We start from the raw sequence: 22,985 nt of genomic DNA, 5'->3' as shown, positions 1-22,985 counted from the left end.
TCTTCTGCATGTACACTTTTAAACAAATCTGCTGAGTTTATCTGTGTGCTATTGATGACCATTTTACATTGTTTTAAGTATACTGCTTAGAGGGCTTTTTAAAATTTATATCATTTTATCATCAGGGCAGTTTATATCATTTGTTTTAATAAAGAAAAAGGAAATAAACATCTTTCTTTGCTCCACTTCTTTTTTATAGGCCAGGCATAGGCAAACTCTGCCCTCCAGATGTTTGAGACTACAACTCCCATCATCCATGACCACTGGCCCTGTTAGCTAGGGATGGTGGGAGTTGTAGTCCCAAAACATCTGGAGGGCCGAGTTTGCGTATGCCTGTTATAGGCAAACTCCTGCAAGTGATAAGAAACTATATAATGCTGTGTTAGTGTTAACAAAAGAAGAGCTCCGTTGGGTCAGACCAAGGGCTTATCTAGCCCAGCATTCTGTTCCTCATAGTGACAGACCAGATGCCTTTGGGAAGCTCACAAGCAGCACATGAGGACAATAAGCCCTTTCCCACAGTTGTTTCCCAGCAAACTGCTATTCCTTGTTGAAATGAAGGCACTCCAAAATGATGTCATCGCCCAGGACACTAATGTTGTGCTATGTTGCCATTCTTCTGACAAAAGCATTTCTCTTGTGCTTCAACTCATGTTGAAAACCAGTCTTGGCCACACAGCGGAAAATTTTGAAGTCTGTTTTGCTACATAGACAACTGTTGCTTGCATTCAGCAGGCCCAGCAGCCAGGATGGATTGTCACTCATATGGAAGTGTCAAAAGCAACTGCCACAAATTGCCAGCAAGAAGCAGCCAAATATATTCACTTTCCTTTTAATTAATCTCATTTCTGAAGACTGGCACTCTGATAAATTGGTGGCTGTTTCAGTTTCCCAAAAGTTCTGCGGTAGTTGGTGGGCTACTTTTCCTTTAAATTTCCTGACATCTGATGAAAAAAGAAGGGGAAAGAATTTCTGTCTTTGCATTCTCTCCACCTCCCTGTCTGCAGCCCATTTGATGCTTTGGTCAGTTCAAGACAACTTGTTTATTGAGCATTCATCCTGACTGGTTTGCACAATAGGAGCTTGGGCAACACAGTCTGCTTATTCAGCTTTCATTCTGATTTGTTTGTGGACCTTGCAGACCAATCAAATGATTGGTATTCCACACTTTCCAGTGCATCTCCCCATCATTTCATCATTTTCCTTATTGCAAATAATCTTTTTTTTAAAGTGTTTATGTTGCATGAGAGCTCCAAAACCACTTTAATTGTGCAACCTGAATTTGCTGGTATGCTTCTGAATCCCACCAACAAAACAGCAACAGTCTGGAAGCAGCCAAAGCGCTCCTTTTACTACTTTGAATCTTTTTTATTGTGTTTTGTTATAAATGACAATCTTTTATTTCCTTAACAAAATTCCTCAGAAAACCATTTACACAGGATCTTATTACCCGGCAATAGGATGTAGAAATGAATTTCCATTTCGTTCTCAGACTTGGATGCCCACCAACCATTCACAACAAAACCCGAGTCCTTTATCACTCCAGATATTTGTGCTTCAATTATCTTTGTGCTTACTTTGATCTATATATGGCTCGGTCTATCCCTCCTGCACTTCAAGAACTGACCACCTTTCCCTTTTTGTTGGTATAGTTTTAATGTGGCAAAAAAGACAACTTTTTGTAAACAAGTAGACAGCAAACATATCCACTAGCATTCACCCACACACCCCATTTTTAGGGCTGGTTCCACCATGAAGTTGTCCGGTTGGGTATCAATTTTCCTCATCTTTCTGTGTCAATATTGAGCTTCTGTCCAGGAGGTTGTTGGATGGGGGAGGCTTTGATTAAGGTCCAAACGTATCTAGGGGCAGCACTAGTTCTCTGCATAAAGTTCTCTGCATAAAGATAACAAATCCAACCCCTGGCAATTAGATGGGATCAAAGTAAAATAAAATAAAAAACTTCAAGGGTAACTAACATAAATGAACTTAATCAACAGAATCTCATGGCTGTGATGCCCATAAATAGGATGATAACATTTATTACAAAAAAAGATAAACTCTTGTAGCAAAGAAAAGGCAAGATTCCAAAAAGAAAGCTGAATACCAGATGTACAGTGGTACCTTGGGTTACAAACACTTCGGGTTACAGACTCCGCTAACCCGGAAGTAGTACATCGGGTTAAGAACTTTACCTCAGGATGAGAACAGAAATCGCACGGCAGCGGGAGGCCCCATTAGCTAAAGTGGTACTTCAGGTTAAGAAAAGTTTCAGGTTAAGAACGGACCTCCGGAATGAATTATGTTCGTAACCAGAGGTACCACTGTATAAAATCTATAATACAATAACTGGAATGGATGAATCCATATACAAAACATGTATCAAAATAGTACACACCCTATATTATAATAATAATAATAATAATAATAATAATAATAATAATAATAATAATAATTTATTATTTGTACCCCACCCATCTGGCTGGGTTTCCCCAGCCACTCTGGGCGGCTTCCACAGAAACCAAAAAACACTAAAATATCATACATTAAAAGCTTCCCTGAATAGGGCTGCCTTAAGATGTCTTCTGAATGTCAGGTAGTTGTCCATCACCTTGACATCCAATGGGAGGGCATTCCACAGTGCGGGCGCCACCACCGAAAAGGCCCTCTGCCTGGTTCCCTGTAGCTTCGCTTCTTGTAATGAGGGAACCGCCAGAAGGCCCTCAGGGCAGAACGATGGGGGTGGAGACGCTCCTATGAAGAAACATGCAGTAATATGAATAAAAAAAAGTGCAAGGGACCTTCATATATTGTGGATATTATTTTGATACATGTTTTGTTTATGGATTTACCCATTCCAGTTATTGTATTATGGATTTTGTACATCTGATATTCAGTTTTGGGGATTTTTGCACTCTTTTCTTTATTAAAAATTTCAATTTTTCCTATGTAATAATTTTTGTTAGTATATTTATGTCCATCACAGCCATTAAATTTACCTTGACCTTTTTTATTTTATGTCGTTGCCTTTAATAGTCAGGGGTGATGATGATGAAGATGATTCCTTCTTTTGGTTTGCTATAGATATTTAGCTAGGATTGCCTTGGAGAGAAGAGTTTACCTATCTTCCACCCCAGCGCTGCAGAATCTGTGGTCCAATGGATGTTGTTGGGACTCCGGCTGCCACCAGCCCCTTCTGTCAGCATGCACAATGTACAGGGATGAAGGGAGCGGGAGTCCGGCAACAGCTGGCCACAACTTCGTCACTTACCCCTGTAGCCACAAGTTGGTCATTTACCCCTGTAACCTGCCCCTTCTGTTTCTTTAATTGCACCAAGTATAACAACTGGGAAATGCACAGTACAAAGAAATAGTTTTCTCCCTTCCAAAGAAGTGAGTTCTTGCTTTTTGGTCAACCGTAAGCCAGCTGAAGTAAGAAAACTTGACCGTTTCATAAGAAGTTGTGAAAGTGAAAAAGAAGAAATAATCCTTTTATTTGTTTTTTGTTTTTTAAAGATGCAAATTAAAGGCAACACAGGAGAACTGTCAAAGCAAGAAAGGAGATATGAGAGAAAGGAGATGAACATTCAGTAGGAAATTTCTTTGTTTTGGCTAAATCATATTGTCTCTTGCCTTGATCCGTAATATGCACTCCGCCTCCCCCATGCTACATTAAGGGAGGAAAGAGGAAAATAAATGGTTGTGCTGTTACAAATGTTCCCTCTGCGGAAGCATTCCACCTTGCCAGACAGAACAATCCCCCATCTCCTGCATGCTGTGTTGGGCTTTCTTCTGACCAACCACCCCCTTGAGCTATTTGGAGAGGGCATGTGGACAGGGGGAGAGCAGGGTAAGGGTTTGTTAGGTCAATCCCACCCAATGTATTTGATTTTTTGCTTAGTAATATTCTGTTCATTAGGAAGAAGAAGGGAGGAAATAAAGGGAACCCTTCTGTGAACCAAAGGGGGAGGAGGGTGTAAGTTTGAGTGTGTGCTGGAGAGCACCACTATTAATGCCACCACCAAGCATGCTGAGAATAAACTTGCAACCTCTCTTAGTCTGCAGCTTTGGAACCCATGGCTGCAAAAGTGACTTAGTGGAGGAACAAATCTGTAAACAGCACATAGGATCCTGACACGCAGTAATTGGGGACAGCCACTGTACCAGACCAGAAAGGTCAATATATGGGGAAAGACCACGAGAGAGCAGCACTACAACACTTTGGAGAACACAACTGAGGTACCGATTTTTAAAGGTCTTAACTCATTTTAAGGAAAGTGTTTGGTTCTCTCTCTCTCTGGCCACCCTCAAAGCCTTCTTCAGACTTTCTTCAGGCTCTCTGAAACGAGATTCCACCCCTACCCACATCAACTTGTCAAGGAAAAAGGATTGGAGGCATGTACAAGAGGAGTCCTGTTAGGTGGCATAGAAACGGGGAGACGCATGGTAACTGGAGACAGACGCTTTATGCCTTATGGAAAACATGCACACATACATATTATAACAAAGCTTGTAGCCCAGAAAGACACTGTGGTATCCACTAGGTAGCATGCCTAGTTGCACCCTGGGAAGAACTTCTGACAGGATTCAATTCAAGAGGCTCTCCATTCCTCCTGCTCATGCTGCATCAAAACTTGCTGAGGAAACCAGATTCTCGCTTTTGGGAAGGGGAGCACAGAGTGCCATTCATTGTCAGGAACGGATGTGCTTCACCACTGATTCTCACAGTGCCCCATGAGGTAGTTAGAGTATCATCACCCCCTCCCTGCTCCCAAGAGCAGGAAACATGCTCAAGGCTAGAAGAGAAGAAGAGTAGAAGAAGAGTTTGGATTTGATATCCTGCCTTATCACTACCCAAAGGAGTCTCAAAGCGGCTAACATTCTCCTTTCCCTTCCTCCCCCACAACAAACACTCTGTGAGGTGAGTGGGGCTGAGAGACTTCAAAGAAGTGTGACTGGCCCAAGGTCACCCAGCAGCTGCATGTGGAGGAGCGGAGACGCGAACCTGGACCCCCATATTACGAGTCTACTGCTCTTAACCACTGCACCACACTGGCTACAAAGAAAATCCCTATCCAAATGAAGCTGAGGGGGAAAAACCTCAATCTGCAATTAACTTCTGCTTCTTCTTCCCATCACAAGATGTTCTTATGGCTTCTTCAGTCTGTGAGCTTCAGGGAAATGTTGCCCCCCACCCCATATAATGTGAAGGATACCCAGCTTCATATTACATCTGATGGGTGCTTAAAGCCACGAGGATGGTTATCTTCTAGCTAAAAAACAACAACCCGACTGCTTGTAGGATGGAATCTGGAATTTGATTCATATAAAAATGTGTGTAATGTGGTAGGCAGCTTTAAATGATGGTGACAGGATAGCCACCCAGTGGGCCTAGTGCTTATTCCAGCATCCATGTGCTTCATGTCTGATTCTGAACCCTACCCAACACAACTTCTTATTCCAAGGAGCCCTTCCTAACCCTATCATGGGGTTGTGTGTGTGAAGCAGGAGGGCAACATTTCAAAGGGAAAGACCTACACAGGCCTCTGCTACAGCTCCACACAGAATGGTCCCTACCTGGGACTCTTTTTCCTTAAAACCAAGCAAAGAAACATAGAAGGGGAGATGCATGCAACCACATTTAATGTTTTAGTCCAGCTCTTAAAAGAGCAGTGTGGGATTACGACAGGCAGAAGCCACCAGTTCTGTGCATCCCTGACAGATGTTGAATCTGCCTTCGGTGACAAACTGTGGGGCTCATCGACAGTACCTTCCACACTCCCTGTAAAATGTTTTCGTTGGTCTGCAGTCATGCCACATACGAGGTCCATGACAAGCAGTTCCGATTATGCCAACTAGCTTTTTGTAGACTATGCCATTTCCAAGATGTCAGGACAATTCAAGGCTGATTCCACATGACGCCAATGATCAGAACTAGGCACTGCATAATAAAACCCTTGCCTCCCCCCCTTTGCACTTTCCATATTCAAAGGGAATACCCATCAGAACACAAGAAACCCTAAATATGGGTTGCTTCCTATTCCCTTTGGCCAGTCGTGTTCAAACTATGTAACTGACTGCACACTTCCCTCAGTCAAAAAGGAAACTGAGCCTCTCCAGTTGTGAGACAAAGACAACTGTTGACAGCCCAGTCTGCACTGTTCTCTCTTGTGTCAAACTCAAGGGTCAAATGAGATGTGATTGGAGGCTGATTTCTACCTTTAAAGTCAGATCTGTTGCAATCATGCTAGAAACTGGTGGGGTAGAGAGTCTGGTTTTCAACAGCAAGCAGAAAGTGTGGATAAGGGGCACCCTCACAGCATAGCTCCCTACAGCCTCTGTTCCAGGTACTTTCCCCTTAGTTAGGTTCCCATGTCAGAACTGAGCCCAGCTGAGAGGAGAGAGGCTGCCATGGGGGAGGGAGAGAAGGGTCTGGACTCCATCTTCACCCACCTGCCCCCTTTTTTATTTCAAAATCAGGATTCTACCTTGGTTTCTAAATGATAGCCACTGTTCTGGGTTACTGTTAAGATACAATAATCTATCGCTCTCATATTTAGAGTGGGGTTCTTTTGCCCCAATGGTTCAAGTAAATTAAAACATGGGCATCCTGGCTGACGTTGTGCTTTCTGGATGGGATTAAAATGGAGCAAAATTGTAGGGGAGGAAATTCCAATGAATAAGAAAGGCTTTCCAATATTGTTAATAAATTAATTAGCACTAGTCACACATACTCTGTGTAGTTGTCCATATTTCATTTATTAGGGAAGAAGCAAAATTTCACTTCCTTCTGAGACGTACAAATTGACCTAAATTGTTCTGAGGTGGAGAAGATCATATCTCCCTCAACAAGCTGTTGTGTAATACCCATTATTGAAGCAATGTTTTCAGTGGATTTAGGTAGGTAGTAGTTCTGTTGATATTGGGCTAAAACATCTCAGCAAAATTTCCTGATTTTTGTGTGGTCAAGAATACATTTTAAAAATTATTATCATCATCAGTAGGTCACAGATCTGAATTGGGTTTTTTTCCTCCTTTTGGCATCCTGATGGTGTAATAGGTTTTTTTTTGGGGGTGTCATTTTAATTTCCCTACTTTTTGCCCAAGTTGATGTCCAGAGGGTTTAAAGTGACTGAAAGACATAATGAATCAGTAGAAGCATCATGCAAGGATGCAGAATTGGCAGTGAAAAATGCATATAACATTTATAAATTTATAAAATTGTTTATGGCTGTCTGCTGCACATTCAACTCCAAAACATTCTTCATTTAGCCTATGTCACATCTCTATTGGCTCAAGTCAGGGATGTGGAACTTGTGGCAAGGGATGATGGGAGCCAAAGGCCAACAGCACCTGGAAGGCAACAGGTTCCCTTTCCCAGTGGTAAAGGGCTGGAACTCAGAGTAGCACCTGTTAACCTTGATCTTTGGAAGTGTGGTATAGGTTTTTTTTTAGTTGTCCTTCCTGTATCATTAAGCTTTTGTGCTTTTATTGTTTTTGTTTTATGGGTTTATGTTTATGTATTATCATGATGATTTTGTTTTAGTTCATGTAACCCACCCTGGGACCTTGGGGCGAAAGGTGGGTAAGAAATATTAGTCAAAAAATAAAATAAAACCCTGGCTGTAGCTTTTGTGGCTGATAAATACACAGAGCCTGCTGCCACTGATGCTCACTGCTGCCCTACCCGTAACTGTTATTCACCTGGAATATTAAGGTCTTAACAACTTATAGGCTTGCTAGGCAGTGCTCAACCTCCATATGCTTAATGAGTTAGTCAATTAAACATACGCAAATCAGCAATGGGTGAGTGGCTTTTTTCTCTCGTGGCAGAAGTGGGGACCTCAGGAGGAGTGGTAGTATCATTACAGGGTGAGGACTGGTGGGAAAGGAAAAGTCAAAAGGTAAATGAATACGTTTCGATTTTCTACTTTGGAAGCAAATCATCCCAACAAAAGTAGCTTTAAGGTTTCCTGTCTGGGCAGCATCCCTCATATGTATCAGATGAGTCACTAATTGTGCTTAGAAAGATAAGTTCCCTGAAAAACGGATGGTACATCCAGAAAACACTGATCCCATATACTGCTGAGTTCCTACAACTGACCTGGCGAGAATGATGAGGGTCACACCCACACATTTCAAGAACTCTCATACAACTTTAACAATCATGGTCCCCTCCACCAAAGAACCCCCAGAACAGGGTCTGGGAGTTATTTGGAGACCCCTCACAGAGCTACAGTTTCCAGCATCCTCAACAAATGACAGTTCCCAGGATGTGACCAAGGTTTGCAGGCTAATGCCTGCGTTTGGATGGTACTGTACTGGTCCTTGTGAAAGTGAAGTGGAACTGATACTATTCCATTGCTCCTTACTCTATACATGGAACCTGTGCAGGCCAGACTCCAAGGGATAGGCCAGGGTTGGCTTCACATGGGACACTACAACAGGGGGTGAGAATGGCCTAAGGTGCATTGTATTAAGGGTCCATGATCTCCAACATGGACAATCAGGACTTTTGTGGCAGCAAGTACCATCTAAAGTGGCCATGAGACAGGAAACAATGAAGGAATACTTTGTGCCAAGGTCCTTTAAGTATGTCATTCCCTCAAATCGTTTAGGGGTGGCATAGGGACCTCAGCTGCTGGGAGTTGGCTCCTATGCTTCCTTGGTTCCTGCAGTGGACACAATCTTGGGACATATATGAGCTGAAATCATGCTGATTATTCAGGTGAATTCAGGTGCTGAACTGGTCTTCTGCATGTATCCAGATTGTGATCATCATGTCCTGATTCAACCCCTGCTTTACTGATGTGTTCAGGCTGTGGTGACTCACAATCTAGGTAGATGTCAAGCATTCAAAGATTTGCTTCAGTGTACGCAAATCTGGTGAATATGCCAATTTGTGTGGATCGAAAAATAACAGCAACAATAATGATAATCCACTGTAAGATAAGGCAGCTTCACCTGGGATACTTCAGCATTTAGTGTTACTTGTGGAAGTACCTGTGGAGAAGGGAGAGTATTCTCAAATTTATTCAGCGGGTACCCGGCAAATATACCAGTGTGATTATGGCGGCTTCTTCCAAAGAATCCTGTTAATTGTTTGGTCAGGGTGATGCGGTTTCTCTTAGCAATTTCTAGTGTAACTCATACTGCTAGAATTCCCAGTGTTCCTTGCAGAGAGGGACCCATTCAACCAGTTTTACAGTGTGCTCCTCCCATACATGTTTCTGAGAAGTTAGTTCCCCCTGTGTTCAATGGGACTTATTTCCAGAAAGATGTGCATAGGATTGGAGCCTAAATCCACAGTGTGGATTAGACTTGGGAGTTTCATTTGTTTTTGGAGTGCAAAGTTTTGTGGCTTAATACCTAAGTCAGGCATCCTCAACCTTCGGCCCTCCAGATGTTTTGGACTACAATCCCCATCATCCCTGACCACTGGTCCTGTTAGCTAGGGATCGTGGGAGTTGTAGGTCAAAACATCTGGAGGGCCGCAGGTTGGGGATGCCTGAACTAAGTGGATGAGACTGTTTCCAGGAGCAGCTAGATTACAGGAAGTAAATTTAAAAGCAGGAAAATCACAGGGGCTTATGAGAAATCACTGATACAGAGGTGCTGGAGAATGAGGGGGGGAAAAGCCAAGTAGGAAATTCAGTAGGGGACAATCCCATTTTGAAAAATCTGCAAATAAAACACACAAATAATTCTTTCAGTGTTAAATGTCATAAATCTTCCCCTACCTAGTGCCCTCCAAATGTTTTGGACTACAATTCCCATCAGCCCTAGCTAGCACAGATGCACTGATTGGGGCTGGTGGGAGTTGTAGTCTAAAAAAACCAGGCTGGCATAAATCATCCACCTTGTGCTTTGGACATTGATTCCTACAAATGTTTGTGGCTCAAATGAATTTGGCCCTCTCTCTGCCAGTGGCACTCCCTCAAAAACATTGAAAAATTGTAGTGTTTGAGGAGGGAGCTAAATCAGGAATTTGTACCTGTTGCATGTTTGTTTGTTGTTGTTTTTTAAAAAAACCTGGGCAGAGTGTCTTTACTCATATAAAATAACAATAACAATAAACTGACTGCTGTTTCATCTTGAACACCCTGTGGTCACACAAAATAGCATAGGGCCACAGAATAATTTATGCATTCAAATACTTGAACCCCATGGTTAATACAGTTTAAAATACTCTGGCTTCCTTGCTTCCTTCCTATTCAGTGTCTGCGTGGGTGTTTAAAAACTTACCCATTCATTCCCTTGCAGTAAGACCAGCTGTCCCTCTCTGCTCCCCACCCCACCTCAGCCCACCAGCCTCTGCCCTAGTTCAGTTTTTGTAGTTCTGTATTGCACTTGCTTTGTTGTACTTTCCAGTGACTGCAGAACCTTTTCAGACGCCTCTCAGCTGTGTGTGCAGCTCTGCCTCTGCCACCGTCTTGGCTGGCCAAGGGCCTATTGTGCTCCTGGTGCAGCTGCAGAGGACAAGGGGGTGGAGGGTGGGGGAAAGGCACGCCGCGCCCCCTCCGCTTATGAGTTCCTCTGCCACTCCGCGTTGCATTAAGGCCTCCTGAATTCCTTTAGCTCAGACCGTCGTGACTCTCATGACGAGCTCTCTGTTTGTGCTAGAGTGGCTTCTCTGTTCGTGAGGCCTCAGGTGGCTGAGTATATGCAAGATGGTATAAGCACAGTGGTGGTCAGACAAGGTGCCCGTGGTGTGGCCAGCTCCCCGAGCCACACTCTCGGCTGGAGCAGAGTTGCTAGTGGCACCACCAGTGGAGGATGAATGGTTAGTCTGAGAAGAGGTTCGTTGGTTGGTCCTGGCCCCTGTTTTTTGATCCTCCAGGTCCTTTGTTTTGTCATAGTTCAGAACTTTCCACTGTTGGTTGACTGCTTGCCACCGTTTAAAAATCCTGTAAACTGAGGGTCCTTCATGGATTATTAGACCTGTAGAATAAAAAAGAGTGTGTGGATAGGAGAAAAAAAAGAGAATCTATTAATTTTTCACTGACTCATCATCACTGCACACACACCTCTGAGAGTCATCTAGGGCCAACTCCACGTACATACCCCACAAGTATCCTAGAAAAAAATGGAACATCCCATTTTTTATTGCGAGAGAATGGCGGACATTTTGGTTGCCATAATCTCACATGATTTTGTGGTGCGATTTCCCCCTGAAAAAACACTTTTTCGGGGATGCAATCTTGTGTGGTGCTCCCAAACATGTGTTTTAGAGTGCCTTGCCCCCCAAAGTTTTTTTTTAAGGGGGTGTGTGCAAAACCATGTGAGATCATGGCAACCAAAATGGCTGCCAAACTCTCGCAATGAAAAAAACAGGAAGATGGTGTCCAGGAAGATGGCATCCTGGATTTGGGCTTCAAAGTGATGGAAGGTACACATGCCCCATGAACATTTTTTTGATATAGCTTTAGGGGGCACATCTTGCTCTCATTGGCGCTTAACACAAAGTGTTAATATTTGGGAGAATGGCCTGCTCCAAGTCCCATCATCATTCTAAAATGATAAACAGATTTAAAAGACCAACAATAGTGTATGGATTGCCTGTCTGGATCAGACCAATCTCCACCTAGACCAGCCTTCTTGAGCACAGGCCTTCTTACAAATAGCTGTGACCTGTGAATGGCCTGAAATAGTGAAGATGAAATGAGCATCCAAAGCACCCAGGAATTCCTTCTTTGTGGAATTACGGTATATTTGCTGAGTCTGTCTATAAAGAGAGCTGAACTACATGTTACGTTGAGGGCACTGGATTGGTTCCCCTGCCTCAGGCATCTGGTGGGCTATTGTGTGAGGAGATGCTGGACTAGAAGGGCCTTTGGACCACTCCAGCAGCTGTTTACCAGGAGAGATGAGACAAAAACAAGGTCAGGGCTCCATGGATGCATCAGTAGGAGCACTGCATTGATTCTACTGACCTCCACACTGCTGCTTCACCCCTCCCACTAAGTGGCATGGACTCTGCTGCCAGAACTGCTGCTGCTATTGCTGCAGCTCTGCCTCACCCTGGCTAACATGAGCATTTGTCAGGGATGATGGGAGTTGTACTCCAGCGACATCCGAAAGGTCACAGGTTGCCCCATCCCAGGTTTAAGCCTTTAGCACAAACTTTCCCCACACCTAATATTAAGAGACAAGTGCAAAAATAGTATGCTGGCTGCCAAACACAACTTATGCTGTGATTCAGAGGGACACATGCATATGATCTGCTGGTCTTCCACTTTGCCCAAGTGGACTCAAGTACACCTGCAATTTGGCAGACCCCTTTGTTTCCAAAGTTCAACAATCAATCGCGGGAGTCAAATATTGATGCTGAAGGTCAAATGTTTATTGCAGAATGAACACCAGCACCCTCACATTTCTGTCAAAAGTTTGGTGAGGAATCCTGACCTCAATTATTTAAGTTCAAGTATATGACCTCAAGAGTCTGCCTCACCGGATCATGAGTCAGATGTGGAAAATTCAATTCATTTCAGCCTCAAAGCTTATCACAAATATTAATGAGAAGGCTGATTCAAGAGGATTTTTTTTTAAAAAAAGTCTGTTTGTTTTGCTTTGTAAATTATAAGTGTTTATGATCCCATGCAATTAATAAAATGATGTTGATGGATGGGCCAGTGCATCAACCGTACACTTGTTTTCCTAGATAAATTGTGCTTCAAAATATTTACTATAAGTGCAAAAATAAGTTTGTTTTCCTTGGCAGTTGCTGGGATCCAAATTACTTATTGATTTCCCAGCATTGAGCTCAGGAAGCTGTAAAATTAAAAAGGAACCAAGCAGAGGACTGGGTGGGCAGATGGAAATAATGCAAATGCATCTGCAACTGTAGAAAGCGGAGGAGAGAGCAAGGAGGGACTCGGAGAGTAATTTGCAAGAAGCTGTAGGATTTCATCAAAATAAATTTGAGTCAGTTGGAGTTATGCAGATGTGTAACGTTTTCTGTGTGGTTGTTTAATTTTTCCTTGAGTAACCAGTCATTTTAATTATTGTTTTGTACTGTTTTTAATAGTTTTTGGATTTCTCTTCATTACCCTGATATTCTATAAGAGGAAAGTAAATAAATATGTAAATAAGCAAAATGAACAGGGATGTGGATCTCTCATGTTATTCTAAGGTGTGGATAACTGAGTACAGTGGTACCTCGGATTACAAACACCTCGGGTTACAAACTTTGGGTTACGGACAAACTTTGGGTTACAAACTTTGGGTTACAGACTCCTCTAACCCAGAAGTAGTACCTTGGGTTAAGAAGTTTACCTCAGGATGAGAACAGAAATCGTGCATGGCGGCATGACGGCAATGGGAGGCCCCATTAGCTAAAGTGGTACCTCAGGTTAAGAACAGTTTCAGGTTAAGAACGGACCTCCAGAACAAATTAAGTTTGTAACCAGAGGTACCACTGTACATGTGAACATGTCTTCTACTGAATCAAATCAGTGGTCCATTAAGCCCAATAGCTTTTCAAGTATGGAAGTAGAGAACTTTTCAACCAAAGATGCCAGAAATTAAACCCTTCCATTCCAGAAGCCTGCTCCCCCACTGTGCTGCAAACATGTCAGTTCCAAACTGGGCATATTTACATTTCTCAACAAAATATGCAGAATTTGCCATCAGGCCACTTCAGTGTATCTTGGCAGGAAAAGCTGTGGTTTAAACACATTGTGTTTGGGTTTTCAAAAAATAAAAATTAAGTGTCTGGGCCTGAATATGAAGTGTCAAGAGAAAAATATCACTAGGTGGAGTTTGTAGGTTAAGCTTTGAAATACACATTGGCAATAAACATTGAAATACACATGTTTTAATGGAAAGAACTCAACAAATTGTGATGAAAATCTGAAAGTCACAATCTAACACAATTAATTGTGCTTAAAGCTGATTGAAATCAAAGGGCTAAAGTGTGCTTAGCGTTGTGTTGGATTGCCGTCATTAAAATGTCTATAGTGTTGTGTTCTGCTGTACTAGAACAAATGAAAATGAAAGTTGCCCTTAACTTAATTCTAACACAATCACAATATGCCTTTAGCCTGTTTGGTTCTTGGTATGATGTCTTTATGTGGCGCAGCTGGCTAAAATAATGGTTAGGATGAAACTAGTGGGGAATAGATGCAGGACAGACGAGAAGAAGGGTAGCTCTGGAATTCACTGTCATGATTGGCTTTAAGCAGGGATTAGGCACATTCATGGAGAATGACTCTATCAATGGCTACTAGTCAAGATGATTATATGCAACCTTCAGGCAGTACGTCACTGAGTATGTCATTTTTTGAGGACCAATGGTGGTGGGAGTGGGTAGGAGGCCAGTGCTTTCATGTCTTGCTTGTGGGCTGCCCAGGGATATTGCCTGCCCACTGCAGGCAACACGATTCTGGACTAGATGGACCTTTGGCCTCATCCAAGAGAGCTCTTATATTATTGGAACCAGTTTGATATGGTTAATTAACAGTCTCTCCAGATGACCTACTTATTGAGCATTCACTTGGATTTGCTAGTACAAATTTGACAATATCTGGCCTTTATTGAACATTTGTTCTGATTTGTTTACAGGGTGGTTATACAACAATGAACACTTGTCTTGCATTTATTCTGATTAGCTTGTGGGCTTTTCTTACACATATTTCCATTAGTCACTGATCAAACCCACACTTTTCAATGCATTTTCCCATCCCCTTCCAAACCATGAAAGGTCCAGTTCTTTTTTTTAAAAGTGGATTTGTTGTGCTAGAGACTTATCATTCATTTTATTATTTGTTTTGTTTATTTACTGTTATTTATTTATGTACTTATTTGCTTTCACAAACATAAAGATTTATGTTACCAAGGCACATCACTGCACAAATGTGCAGGTGACATTGCAGATGTGACTGTACGTATCATTGCATCAAGAGATGTTTTACTGTCTGCTCCTGCACATTGCTGAAATAATCCTTCTTACCCCCGAAACTAAAATTTATACAGTTGTACATACAATCACAACAAGATTGCTTTTCTCTTCTTTTCTCTTCTGGCAGTGTTTCATCAATTTACTCAACTGCACAGGTGCACCAGAAAAACATAATAAATAAGCACAAGAAATGATTTTTAATAAAACATACTACCTTTTTGAATTACATATTGAATATATTGAAGAGCAGACTTTTGAACCTTGGTGTGAGTCTCAAGCACATTCAAGATGCATTTGAAAGCAATGGCAGCTCTTATTGTTGTATTAATATTTATGAAATTATAAAGTCAGAGAGAGAGAGAGAGGCCTCCAACGACTCCACCATGAGATTTGAACCAATGGCTTAAAGTTACAAGAAAGGAGATTCTGACTAAACATTAAAAAAAAAAACTTTCTGAAAGTAAGAGCTGTTCAACACTGGAATGGTCTCCCTCGGGAGGTGGTGACTCTCCTTCCATGGATGCTTTAAAGCAGAGATTGGATGGCCATCTGTCATGGATACTTTAGCTGAGATTCCTGCATTGAAGGGGGTTGGACTGGATGGCCCTTGGGGTCTGATTCTACGATTTTATGATTCTTGGACACCCACTCAGTGCATCATAATGCCAGCAAGTGGGAAATGTTTGATGCAACCCCAGATATAATGTGGTGGATTGCCGATGGATGACCCAATCATGGCTTTGTGGTAGAAGTGGCTCACTTGGACGAAAGGGAGAGCAGTGCCTCCAAGAGGTATGTCATGACTGGCAGGTCTTTGCCTCAGGATGATGCCAGCTGACCTCAGACCAGGCCATTATTAGTGACCTTTGAGCATGATGCAAACGGACACCCTCTCCATGAGAGAGGAAAATGTCAGGCAAAGCGCAAGCACGGCAAATGCAAATCCAATTGCAAAGGCCCAATTTCGACGATGTAAGATGGAATGACTGGATCCCTGTGTGGGCCAGGGACACCCACTTGACCATTGACTGTCCCAGATGGAGCAGGGAGGCCTGAATGCTGCATCTAAGTGCATTCAGTTGGACAAGTCTTGTTACCTCATTGTGATCAGGAACCTGACAGTATAAAGTTCTTGACTATGAGGATGCATCTACGAATGTTCAGCGGAATGTGCTTAGAAGCCCTTTCAGATCCTTGAAACCCTTTCCGGAGTATAGCAGGTGACAGCATGGGGGTGCCAAAGGCAGGACCGCCACACAAGCCCCTGCCAATTTTCTGCTTTAGGATGAAGAGGGCTATAGAGCTACTGGGACAAGTTTTGTTGTTATAAACACCATTCAGTCTTGTCCAAGAAAGAAATGCAGCTTTTGTGTGGTTTTTCCTTGGTGTTGCTCTTATCTTTGCTGTGTGCATCATTCTCTTCTTTCTCTGCCTACCTGCGTCTGACATATAAAGGATAGCAGAAGGAAGTGCCAAAGGTTCTTCTAGCCTGGCACATTTTAAACAATGCCCAGTCGAAACAGGCAGCACCATTAAAAGTAAGTCGCCATTAGTCCTGACAGGAGATCCTGAATTGTGAGCGTCGACAGGCAGCTCCCCCATTAATTTCCTTTCCCATCAAGCCACAAAAGATCAAGCACCACATATCCGTTTTAATTGGCTATTGATCTGTTGTTCTATTACCTGCAATTGTGCAGAGGGGTTGCTGGATGGACTGCCTAACTCTGCCTTCCTTTGACTGTCAGCAGCCGGACTTACAGAAAAGTCTGGAGGCCTGCGGTTCCTGGTTTGCAATGGAGTGCCTGAGTCCTTTTTGAAGTAAAGGTAGCAAAAACACAGCTAAAAAGCTCAGATCATATATATGACTGGCACCCTTCTTTGGAAATTTAACCAATGTCTATACTTCGCTTGCAGAAACTAATAGTTATAGATGAATTAAAACATAATATTTACAGTCACATGCTCATCCAAGCAATGGCTTACAGTCTCTTCTTCTAATTTCCAAACAACAGTATTTTCATCTCTTCTGTATCTCAGTTAGGCCATGCCTTGCAGCTCCTAGGAGAGTTTCCCACTTTCACCTTCTCCTGCAGCTTTGCTCTCTTTCTTTCAAGCAGGGAAGAAGGACTCCAACACTCCATTCAACTTAGCAGTGTTCACAGTGGATTCTAAAACACAGTCATCTTGCTTCACACAAAATGGCGTCTCTCCTTCATTAGATGCTTCCCATGTGTCCAACATTGCCCAACCACAAAATATCTCTCTAGAATTCAGTTACCAAACAGCCAAAATTAAATACATAGTAATGCATACAAACACTTACAATTTCAGTAAATTAAATTACTGTACTTAATAAAGGTAAAGGTAAAGGTACCCCTGCCCAAACGGGCCAGTCTTGACAGACTGTGGGGTTTGTGCGCCCATCTCACATTTATTGGCCGGGGGCCAGCGCTGTCCGGGGACACTTCTGGGTCACGTGGCCAGCGTGACATCGCTGCTCTGGCGAGCCAGAGCCGCACACGGAACGCCGTTTACCTTCCCGCTGGTAAGCGGTACCTATTTATCTACTTGCACCCGGGGGTGCTTTCGAACTGCTAGGTGGGCAGGCGCTGGGACCGAACAGCGGGAGCGCACCCCGCCGCGGGGATTCGAACCGCCGACCTTTCGATCGGCAAGCCCTAGGCGTTGAGGCTTTAGCCCACAGCGCCACCCGCGTCCCATATACTGTACTTAATAGTGCTGCCCTATACTGAGTCAGATCATTGGCTCATATATCTTCAGTGGGTGCCAGAAGTTTTCCAAGGTTTCAGACAGGATTGGTTCCCAGTCCTACCTAGAGAGACCAAGGATTGAATGTGGGACCTTTCACTGCAAAACACGTGATCTGACACTGAGCTTCAACCCTTCTCCAAGGCAACAGTGATGTCTACAAAAATTGCCAGCTGGTGGAGGGAGTGGCAAATGAATGACTCTGCTTATAATTTCATCTCCCCAGCTGTTCAGATGCAAAACAATGATTCTTCAAAGAGCTAAAGGCTCTCTGGATTTGATGAAGAAGCTGTGTGCATGCATTAGTGCAGTGTTTCCCAACCTTTTTTGGGCAAAGGCACACTTGTTTCATGAAAAAAATCTCGAGGCACACCACCATTACAGCCCCGTGACGTCAGCGCGCAGCGTCACGCCAGGAGGGACATGAATTGCTAGCAAATTACATAATCACCTCCTTGAGGGCTGGCTCATCTTCTCTGAAGGCAGAACCCCATTAATTAACAGCACAGACTCACACCATAGCCAAGACGAGGGGGAAAAACCTCAGTCATGCACAGTCATGCACATGTGGGGGCTAAATGAGGACGAAGACTGGGCAGAGAGCAGGGTTCAAATCACCCCACCTGGCCAGGACAATCCCTGGGTGCTCCCTTGGGCCACTCGCCTGACCCACCTCGCAGGGCTGTTGTTGCGAGGATAACACGGGGAGAACCACGGGCGCCCCCGGGAGCTCCTTGGAGGAGAAAGCGGGCGATGAATGCAATGCACGAAATATATGAGAGGTGACCAGGTTTTGCAGGTGAGGGGCCCCCGCCAGCCTCCGCTTCCAACACCCGGCGCAACGACGCCGAAGTTTCCCCCCGGGCTCGGCTCAGGGAGCAGCGCTGCTCCCCCCCGGCTCCCCTTCGCCCTCCCGGCTCTCTCTGCCGCCCACTGGGGACCCCCCTCACCTGCCAAGTCCGGAGCACCGGTGGAAGTTGCATGCATGCATGCAGGGCGCCGCGTTGCCATTGCATTGCACTGCACTCCATGCAACGCCTGCACGCATGCACTGCCTTGCACGCCCGCCAAGGGGTCTCCCTGCGGTCCGATGCATCCCCTCCGGCGCGGATGCAGCATTGCAAAAATAAAAAACCCCCGACGCAGCCCTACCTGGGGGGCAGCCTCCGCCTCCGCCGCTCCGCCTCCGCGGGGATCCCCGGGCTCCATCCTGCCGTCGCCCGATCTCCGCGGGGGCGCAGGCAGGCTGCGCGGGGTCTGTGCGGAAGAGCCCCTGCCCGCCCGGCCGCCGCCGCTGCGCTCATTCCATGGCCGGGAGAAGAGCGCTTCAAACAAAACGCCCGGCCCGCCGGGAAACGTAGTTCGCGCACCCCGCGCGGGCACAGAGCCCAAGGGCGAGGGGACTACGGATCCCGGCAGCCCCTGCGCCGGGGACGGAGGGGGAGAGGCCGGGTGCAGGGATGGAGGGACGGGTGGGCAAGCGAGTGAGTGAGTGGCAGCCGCCAAGCCTTGGCCGAGAGCCAGGAAGGGCCTCCCCAGAGGAGGAGGAGGAGGAGGGAGGCGCAGAGCGGGAGGGAGGGAGGGAACCCCAGGGGTCATCTAGTGACGGCGCCCCAATCGAAAATTTGACTTTTAAAAAAAAATCTTTCGAATTTTTTAATTTTTCCCGCGGCACACCAGGCAACATCTCGCGGCACACTAGTGTGCCGCGGAACAGTGGTTGGGAAACACTGCATTAGTGTATATATTTATGCATGAAAAATATAGAAACGTAAAGGCTGGCAAGCAGCTCACATCACCACATAAACAAAATGTGCTACAGTTGGCCATACAACAACATGGAGTCTAATTGCTCCATCCGATAGCCACGTTAATCTTCCTTTATTCAATTTATCCCTTGTCAAACGTTGAAATTGAACAGGTCATGTAATGGAGTAAAAAGAAAATAAAAGCCTATTTGCTCCATATTTATTTATTCCACCTTTAAAACTATTTCCCACCCCCAATGTTTTGGAAAAATATCTTTCTGAACTGGCAGTGTTTACTACACTTACCCTGCAGCCAGTGTCAATTTCAGTAACGCAAACTGCCCACTGTAAAGGGACAAATTCCCCAAGAGCCTACCCCCTCCATCACCTCCAAGTCCTCAGTCTCAATTTGCATAATCGCTTTTGCTATTTCTGTCATCCGCTGTGCATGAGGTAAACTGACACAGCCAGGAAAACAAAAAGAAATAAACTGAATCATGAGACGCACTTGTTGTGTATGCAGCTCTGGTGGTCTGTGGGTGGATGGAGTGACAGCACTGTGTGGGCCATCTGTTAAGTCAAGTCTTGTGATGCACAGCGCCCCTCTCGGGCCAGTCGTGCTGCTCACTGGCCTCCCTCTCTCATTAGCTGATGACACTTCCCGATGTTCAACGAGAGATGGTTTCCAGCCCTGCTGACCCTGAACGCCACTTGAATCTGCAAAGATCAAGCTTCCTTAATTGCAGCCTCCGCTGATACAGGCAGCCAGACACACAACTGCATCTGAATTGCCATTTAATTAATGGCCAGGTGCTTGCAGGAATGTGCAGTGAACTTCCAAACTGTCATCATCGCTCAGCTCAGTGGTGTGAGTTTGGAAGATTGGTTTTTGTGGGGTGTTTTTTTTTGACCGGCTATATGTGTTGCATACACAAGTGGCATACCTTGCACAGAAAATGGTTCTCCAAATGTAATTACCTCTTACTTTTTTGGGGGGTCTCTTCCCCATTTCCAGCTCAATCATAGAACACCACCATAGAACAACTTTGCATCCAGTATGGTCCCTGTTCCATCTCTAGCCAGAAGTATCTTGCAGCAGGGGATGGGAAAGAGTTCTCTGTCTGAGTCCCTGGAAACTCAGCTCTGGGATGGACAAACCATCAGTCTGACCTGCTACCAGGTAGCTTCCTAGGCTCCTAAAGTGCTAGAGGGCTTAGGTTTCCTAGGCTCCAACATGCAGAGAGAGTGGGGAAGGGGCATCAAGTCACAGTAAGTGTGGAAATTCGTAACTCGAAAGCCAGCTATTGCATACAGATGTTATGGGGTGGAGTCTTGTGCTAACTGTCATTTCCCTATGTAGTTTTCTTTCAAGTCTGTTCATCCAAAAACAGCCTCTTGTTCTGGCCCTACAAAGTGAGTAATGTTGCTTTAGATTAAATAAACAAATAAATAAGAACAGCAAGGGTCTTCCTTTCTTAACAATAAATGTGCAGCTGATGTCCATGGCTGGTGAGAAATCCAGATTCTGCTCTTCTGTCAAAGGGGTATCACATTTCCCCAGCTCTCAAGCTGCATTATTCTGCTGCTGGGAAAATAGGACATTGTCCGGCCACTCCCCATCCCTGACCCAACACACACTCAGCTCTTTTGTGATGGCTGTATGGAATACGGTTACGCGACTGTCACAGGTACCTGCTAGAAAATGCCTTCAATGTCCATGAATTGCAGGGAGCCTCGATCCATTTCCCCACATACCTGCTTTCTGGTTAATTTGTCACTAATGAGCAAACTCCCAATGCCTCTTTCTCATAAGGGCTGGCTGTGCTTCCTTTTGATACCATCTCCTTTTAAGTGCTTCGCAGGAGGGGCGAGCTCCTGCGTTGCAGAATCGGTACATGGGAACTCATCCGGCAATATGCATTTTAAAAGGTTCTTACTCGAGGTTTCTTGGCTGCCAGTTTGCTAGCAGTTATAAGCAATGCCAAAGGAGGAGGAGCTGTTAACATCAACACAGCCTGTTGTCTTGAAGCAACGCAATATCCCTGCAGCATGACTATCCACCCCCATTTTTTGTGTGCAAACTGGCAGGGTGCTGAATTGTTGTGAGGTTCTATTTTCATTGCAAAAGTTGCTGTTTCAGGAGATGCAAAAATACACTTTCTGCTGTTTCATGCATTCCACCCTCCGCATTTCCCCCCCCTGATGGTGCTCTTTCAATTCACGATAAGCAGAAATTTAGTAGATGAAGTCTGTCCTATCACTGCACATATATACCAGGGTTTGGGAGAAGACTTCAGGTGGTATTCAAGTAAGTTTTACTCAGAGCAGACACACTGAAATGAATGAACATGACTCAGGCACATTGATTTCAATAGATCTGCAATGAGCAGAACGTAGTTGAATACCACTTTATCTATTTATCATCCAGCTAACAATCAGATTTACAATGCAACAATCACATGAAAGGGAAGCGGAGAAATCACACTCTGATTTCCATCTAAACATAACATTTTCTTCACTCCCCTCATTAAGGACTGGCTTATTTTGCTTGGTTTTGCATCCATTTCATGGACGGAAATAGAATACTTATCTTCCACTGACAGATGAGCGCTCCAGCTGCTGCCAGCAATTTCTGCTTTACCAAAGCCATGTTAATCATGTTACTTACTGGCAACTGCAAGCCACCCACCTGTTCTCTGTTCCCATCAGCAGCCAAGCAAGAGAACTTAGACAATTTCTTCTTCCTGTCCCCTGCATAGCTGGGTAAAAAGGGATGGTGTGGCAGGGAAAGGGTGTGTGGTGGCAGGGAAGCTGATATTGTTCATTAAATATGGTTGCTCTCTGAGCAGGTGATCTCCAAATCCCAAAGAGAAAAGTGGACAATATGGTTGGAGTGGAGTAGATACCAGCTTGTAGCTGACTAGTGGACAAATCTGTTGCCCTCCATACAAGGGAATGTTTGCTGAGTGGTGGTTAGTCAATTGTGGTGGGTCATGAGAACCACAGAAATGGGAGTGGTAATAATGTCAGAGTTACACAACAGAGCATGTGAGCCATGCCAGGGCTTGCAAATAAACCCACTGTTGACTTAAACCCTGTTCATTTTTACTAGTTCACTGCCCCTCCTGCCCACACATGCCATGGCTTATTGAACATTTATGGCACACTGTCAATTAAAGAAAGCTTCTCCTCCAGTGTTCTTGGGAAAGACTCAGAAATCACCGCTAGCCATGCAGTGGTTCCCAGTTAAGTTTCTCTCGTATCCTTCATGTCCTGTCCTACCCCCCCAAGCACTTTGTGGCACACCCTTCAAAATCAGGAGGAATACCTGCTTCTTGTCCTCATCAACTTCCCTTCTCCAAGTTTTATTTATTTCAGACATTTCATTCCTTTTTTTGGCTGTTTCTTTTCGCCTAGAAATGGCTTCGTTTTCCTCTCCTCTTTGTGGTGGGCTGGCACTGTTGCAAGCCTCCCACAAAAGGAGAAGGCCAACTGATTATGCTCATCAGTTCCCCATTTTTCTCTCTTTTGTGTGAGGATACTGGAATTTATTATTTTGGGATCAGAAT

General features: G+C 44.5%; 1 protein-coding gene across 2 annotated transcripts in view; it reads right to left on the bottom strand.

Annotated features, from left to right (window-relative positions):
- Positions 1–8,715: 8,715 nt before the first annotated feature.
- The window catches only part of MARCHF4 (membrane associated ring-CH-type finger 4), a 110,189-nt gene continuing 95,919 nt past the window's right edge, over positions 8,716–22,985 (bottom strand). For both annotated transcript variants that reach the window (XM_082238561.1, XM_082238562.1), the window contains exon 4: positions 8,716–10,941. In XM_082238561.1, coding sequence (XP_082094687.1) covers positions 10,580–10,941 — 362 coding nt within the window. In that variant the 3' untranslated portion in view covers positions 8,716–10,579. The remainder of the gene's footprint in view (positions 10,942–22,985) is intronic.

This window comes from Podarcis vaucheri (genome assembly GCF_965113315.1).
Source record: "Podarcis vaucheri genome assembly, chromosome: 1".
NCBI lineage: Eukaryota > Metazoa > Chordata > Lepidosauria > Squamata > Lacertidae > Podarcis > Podarcis vaucheri.
The sequence above is the reverse complement of the archived record's forward strand: the minus strand, read 5'-3'. Positions and strand labels throughout refer to the sequence as shown.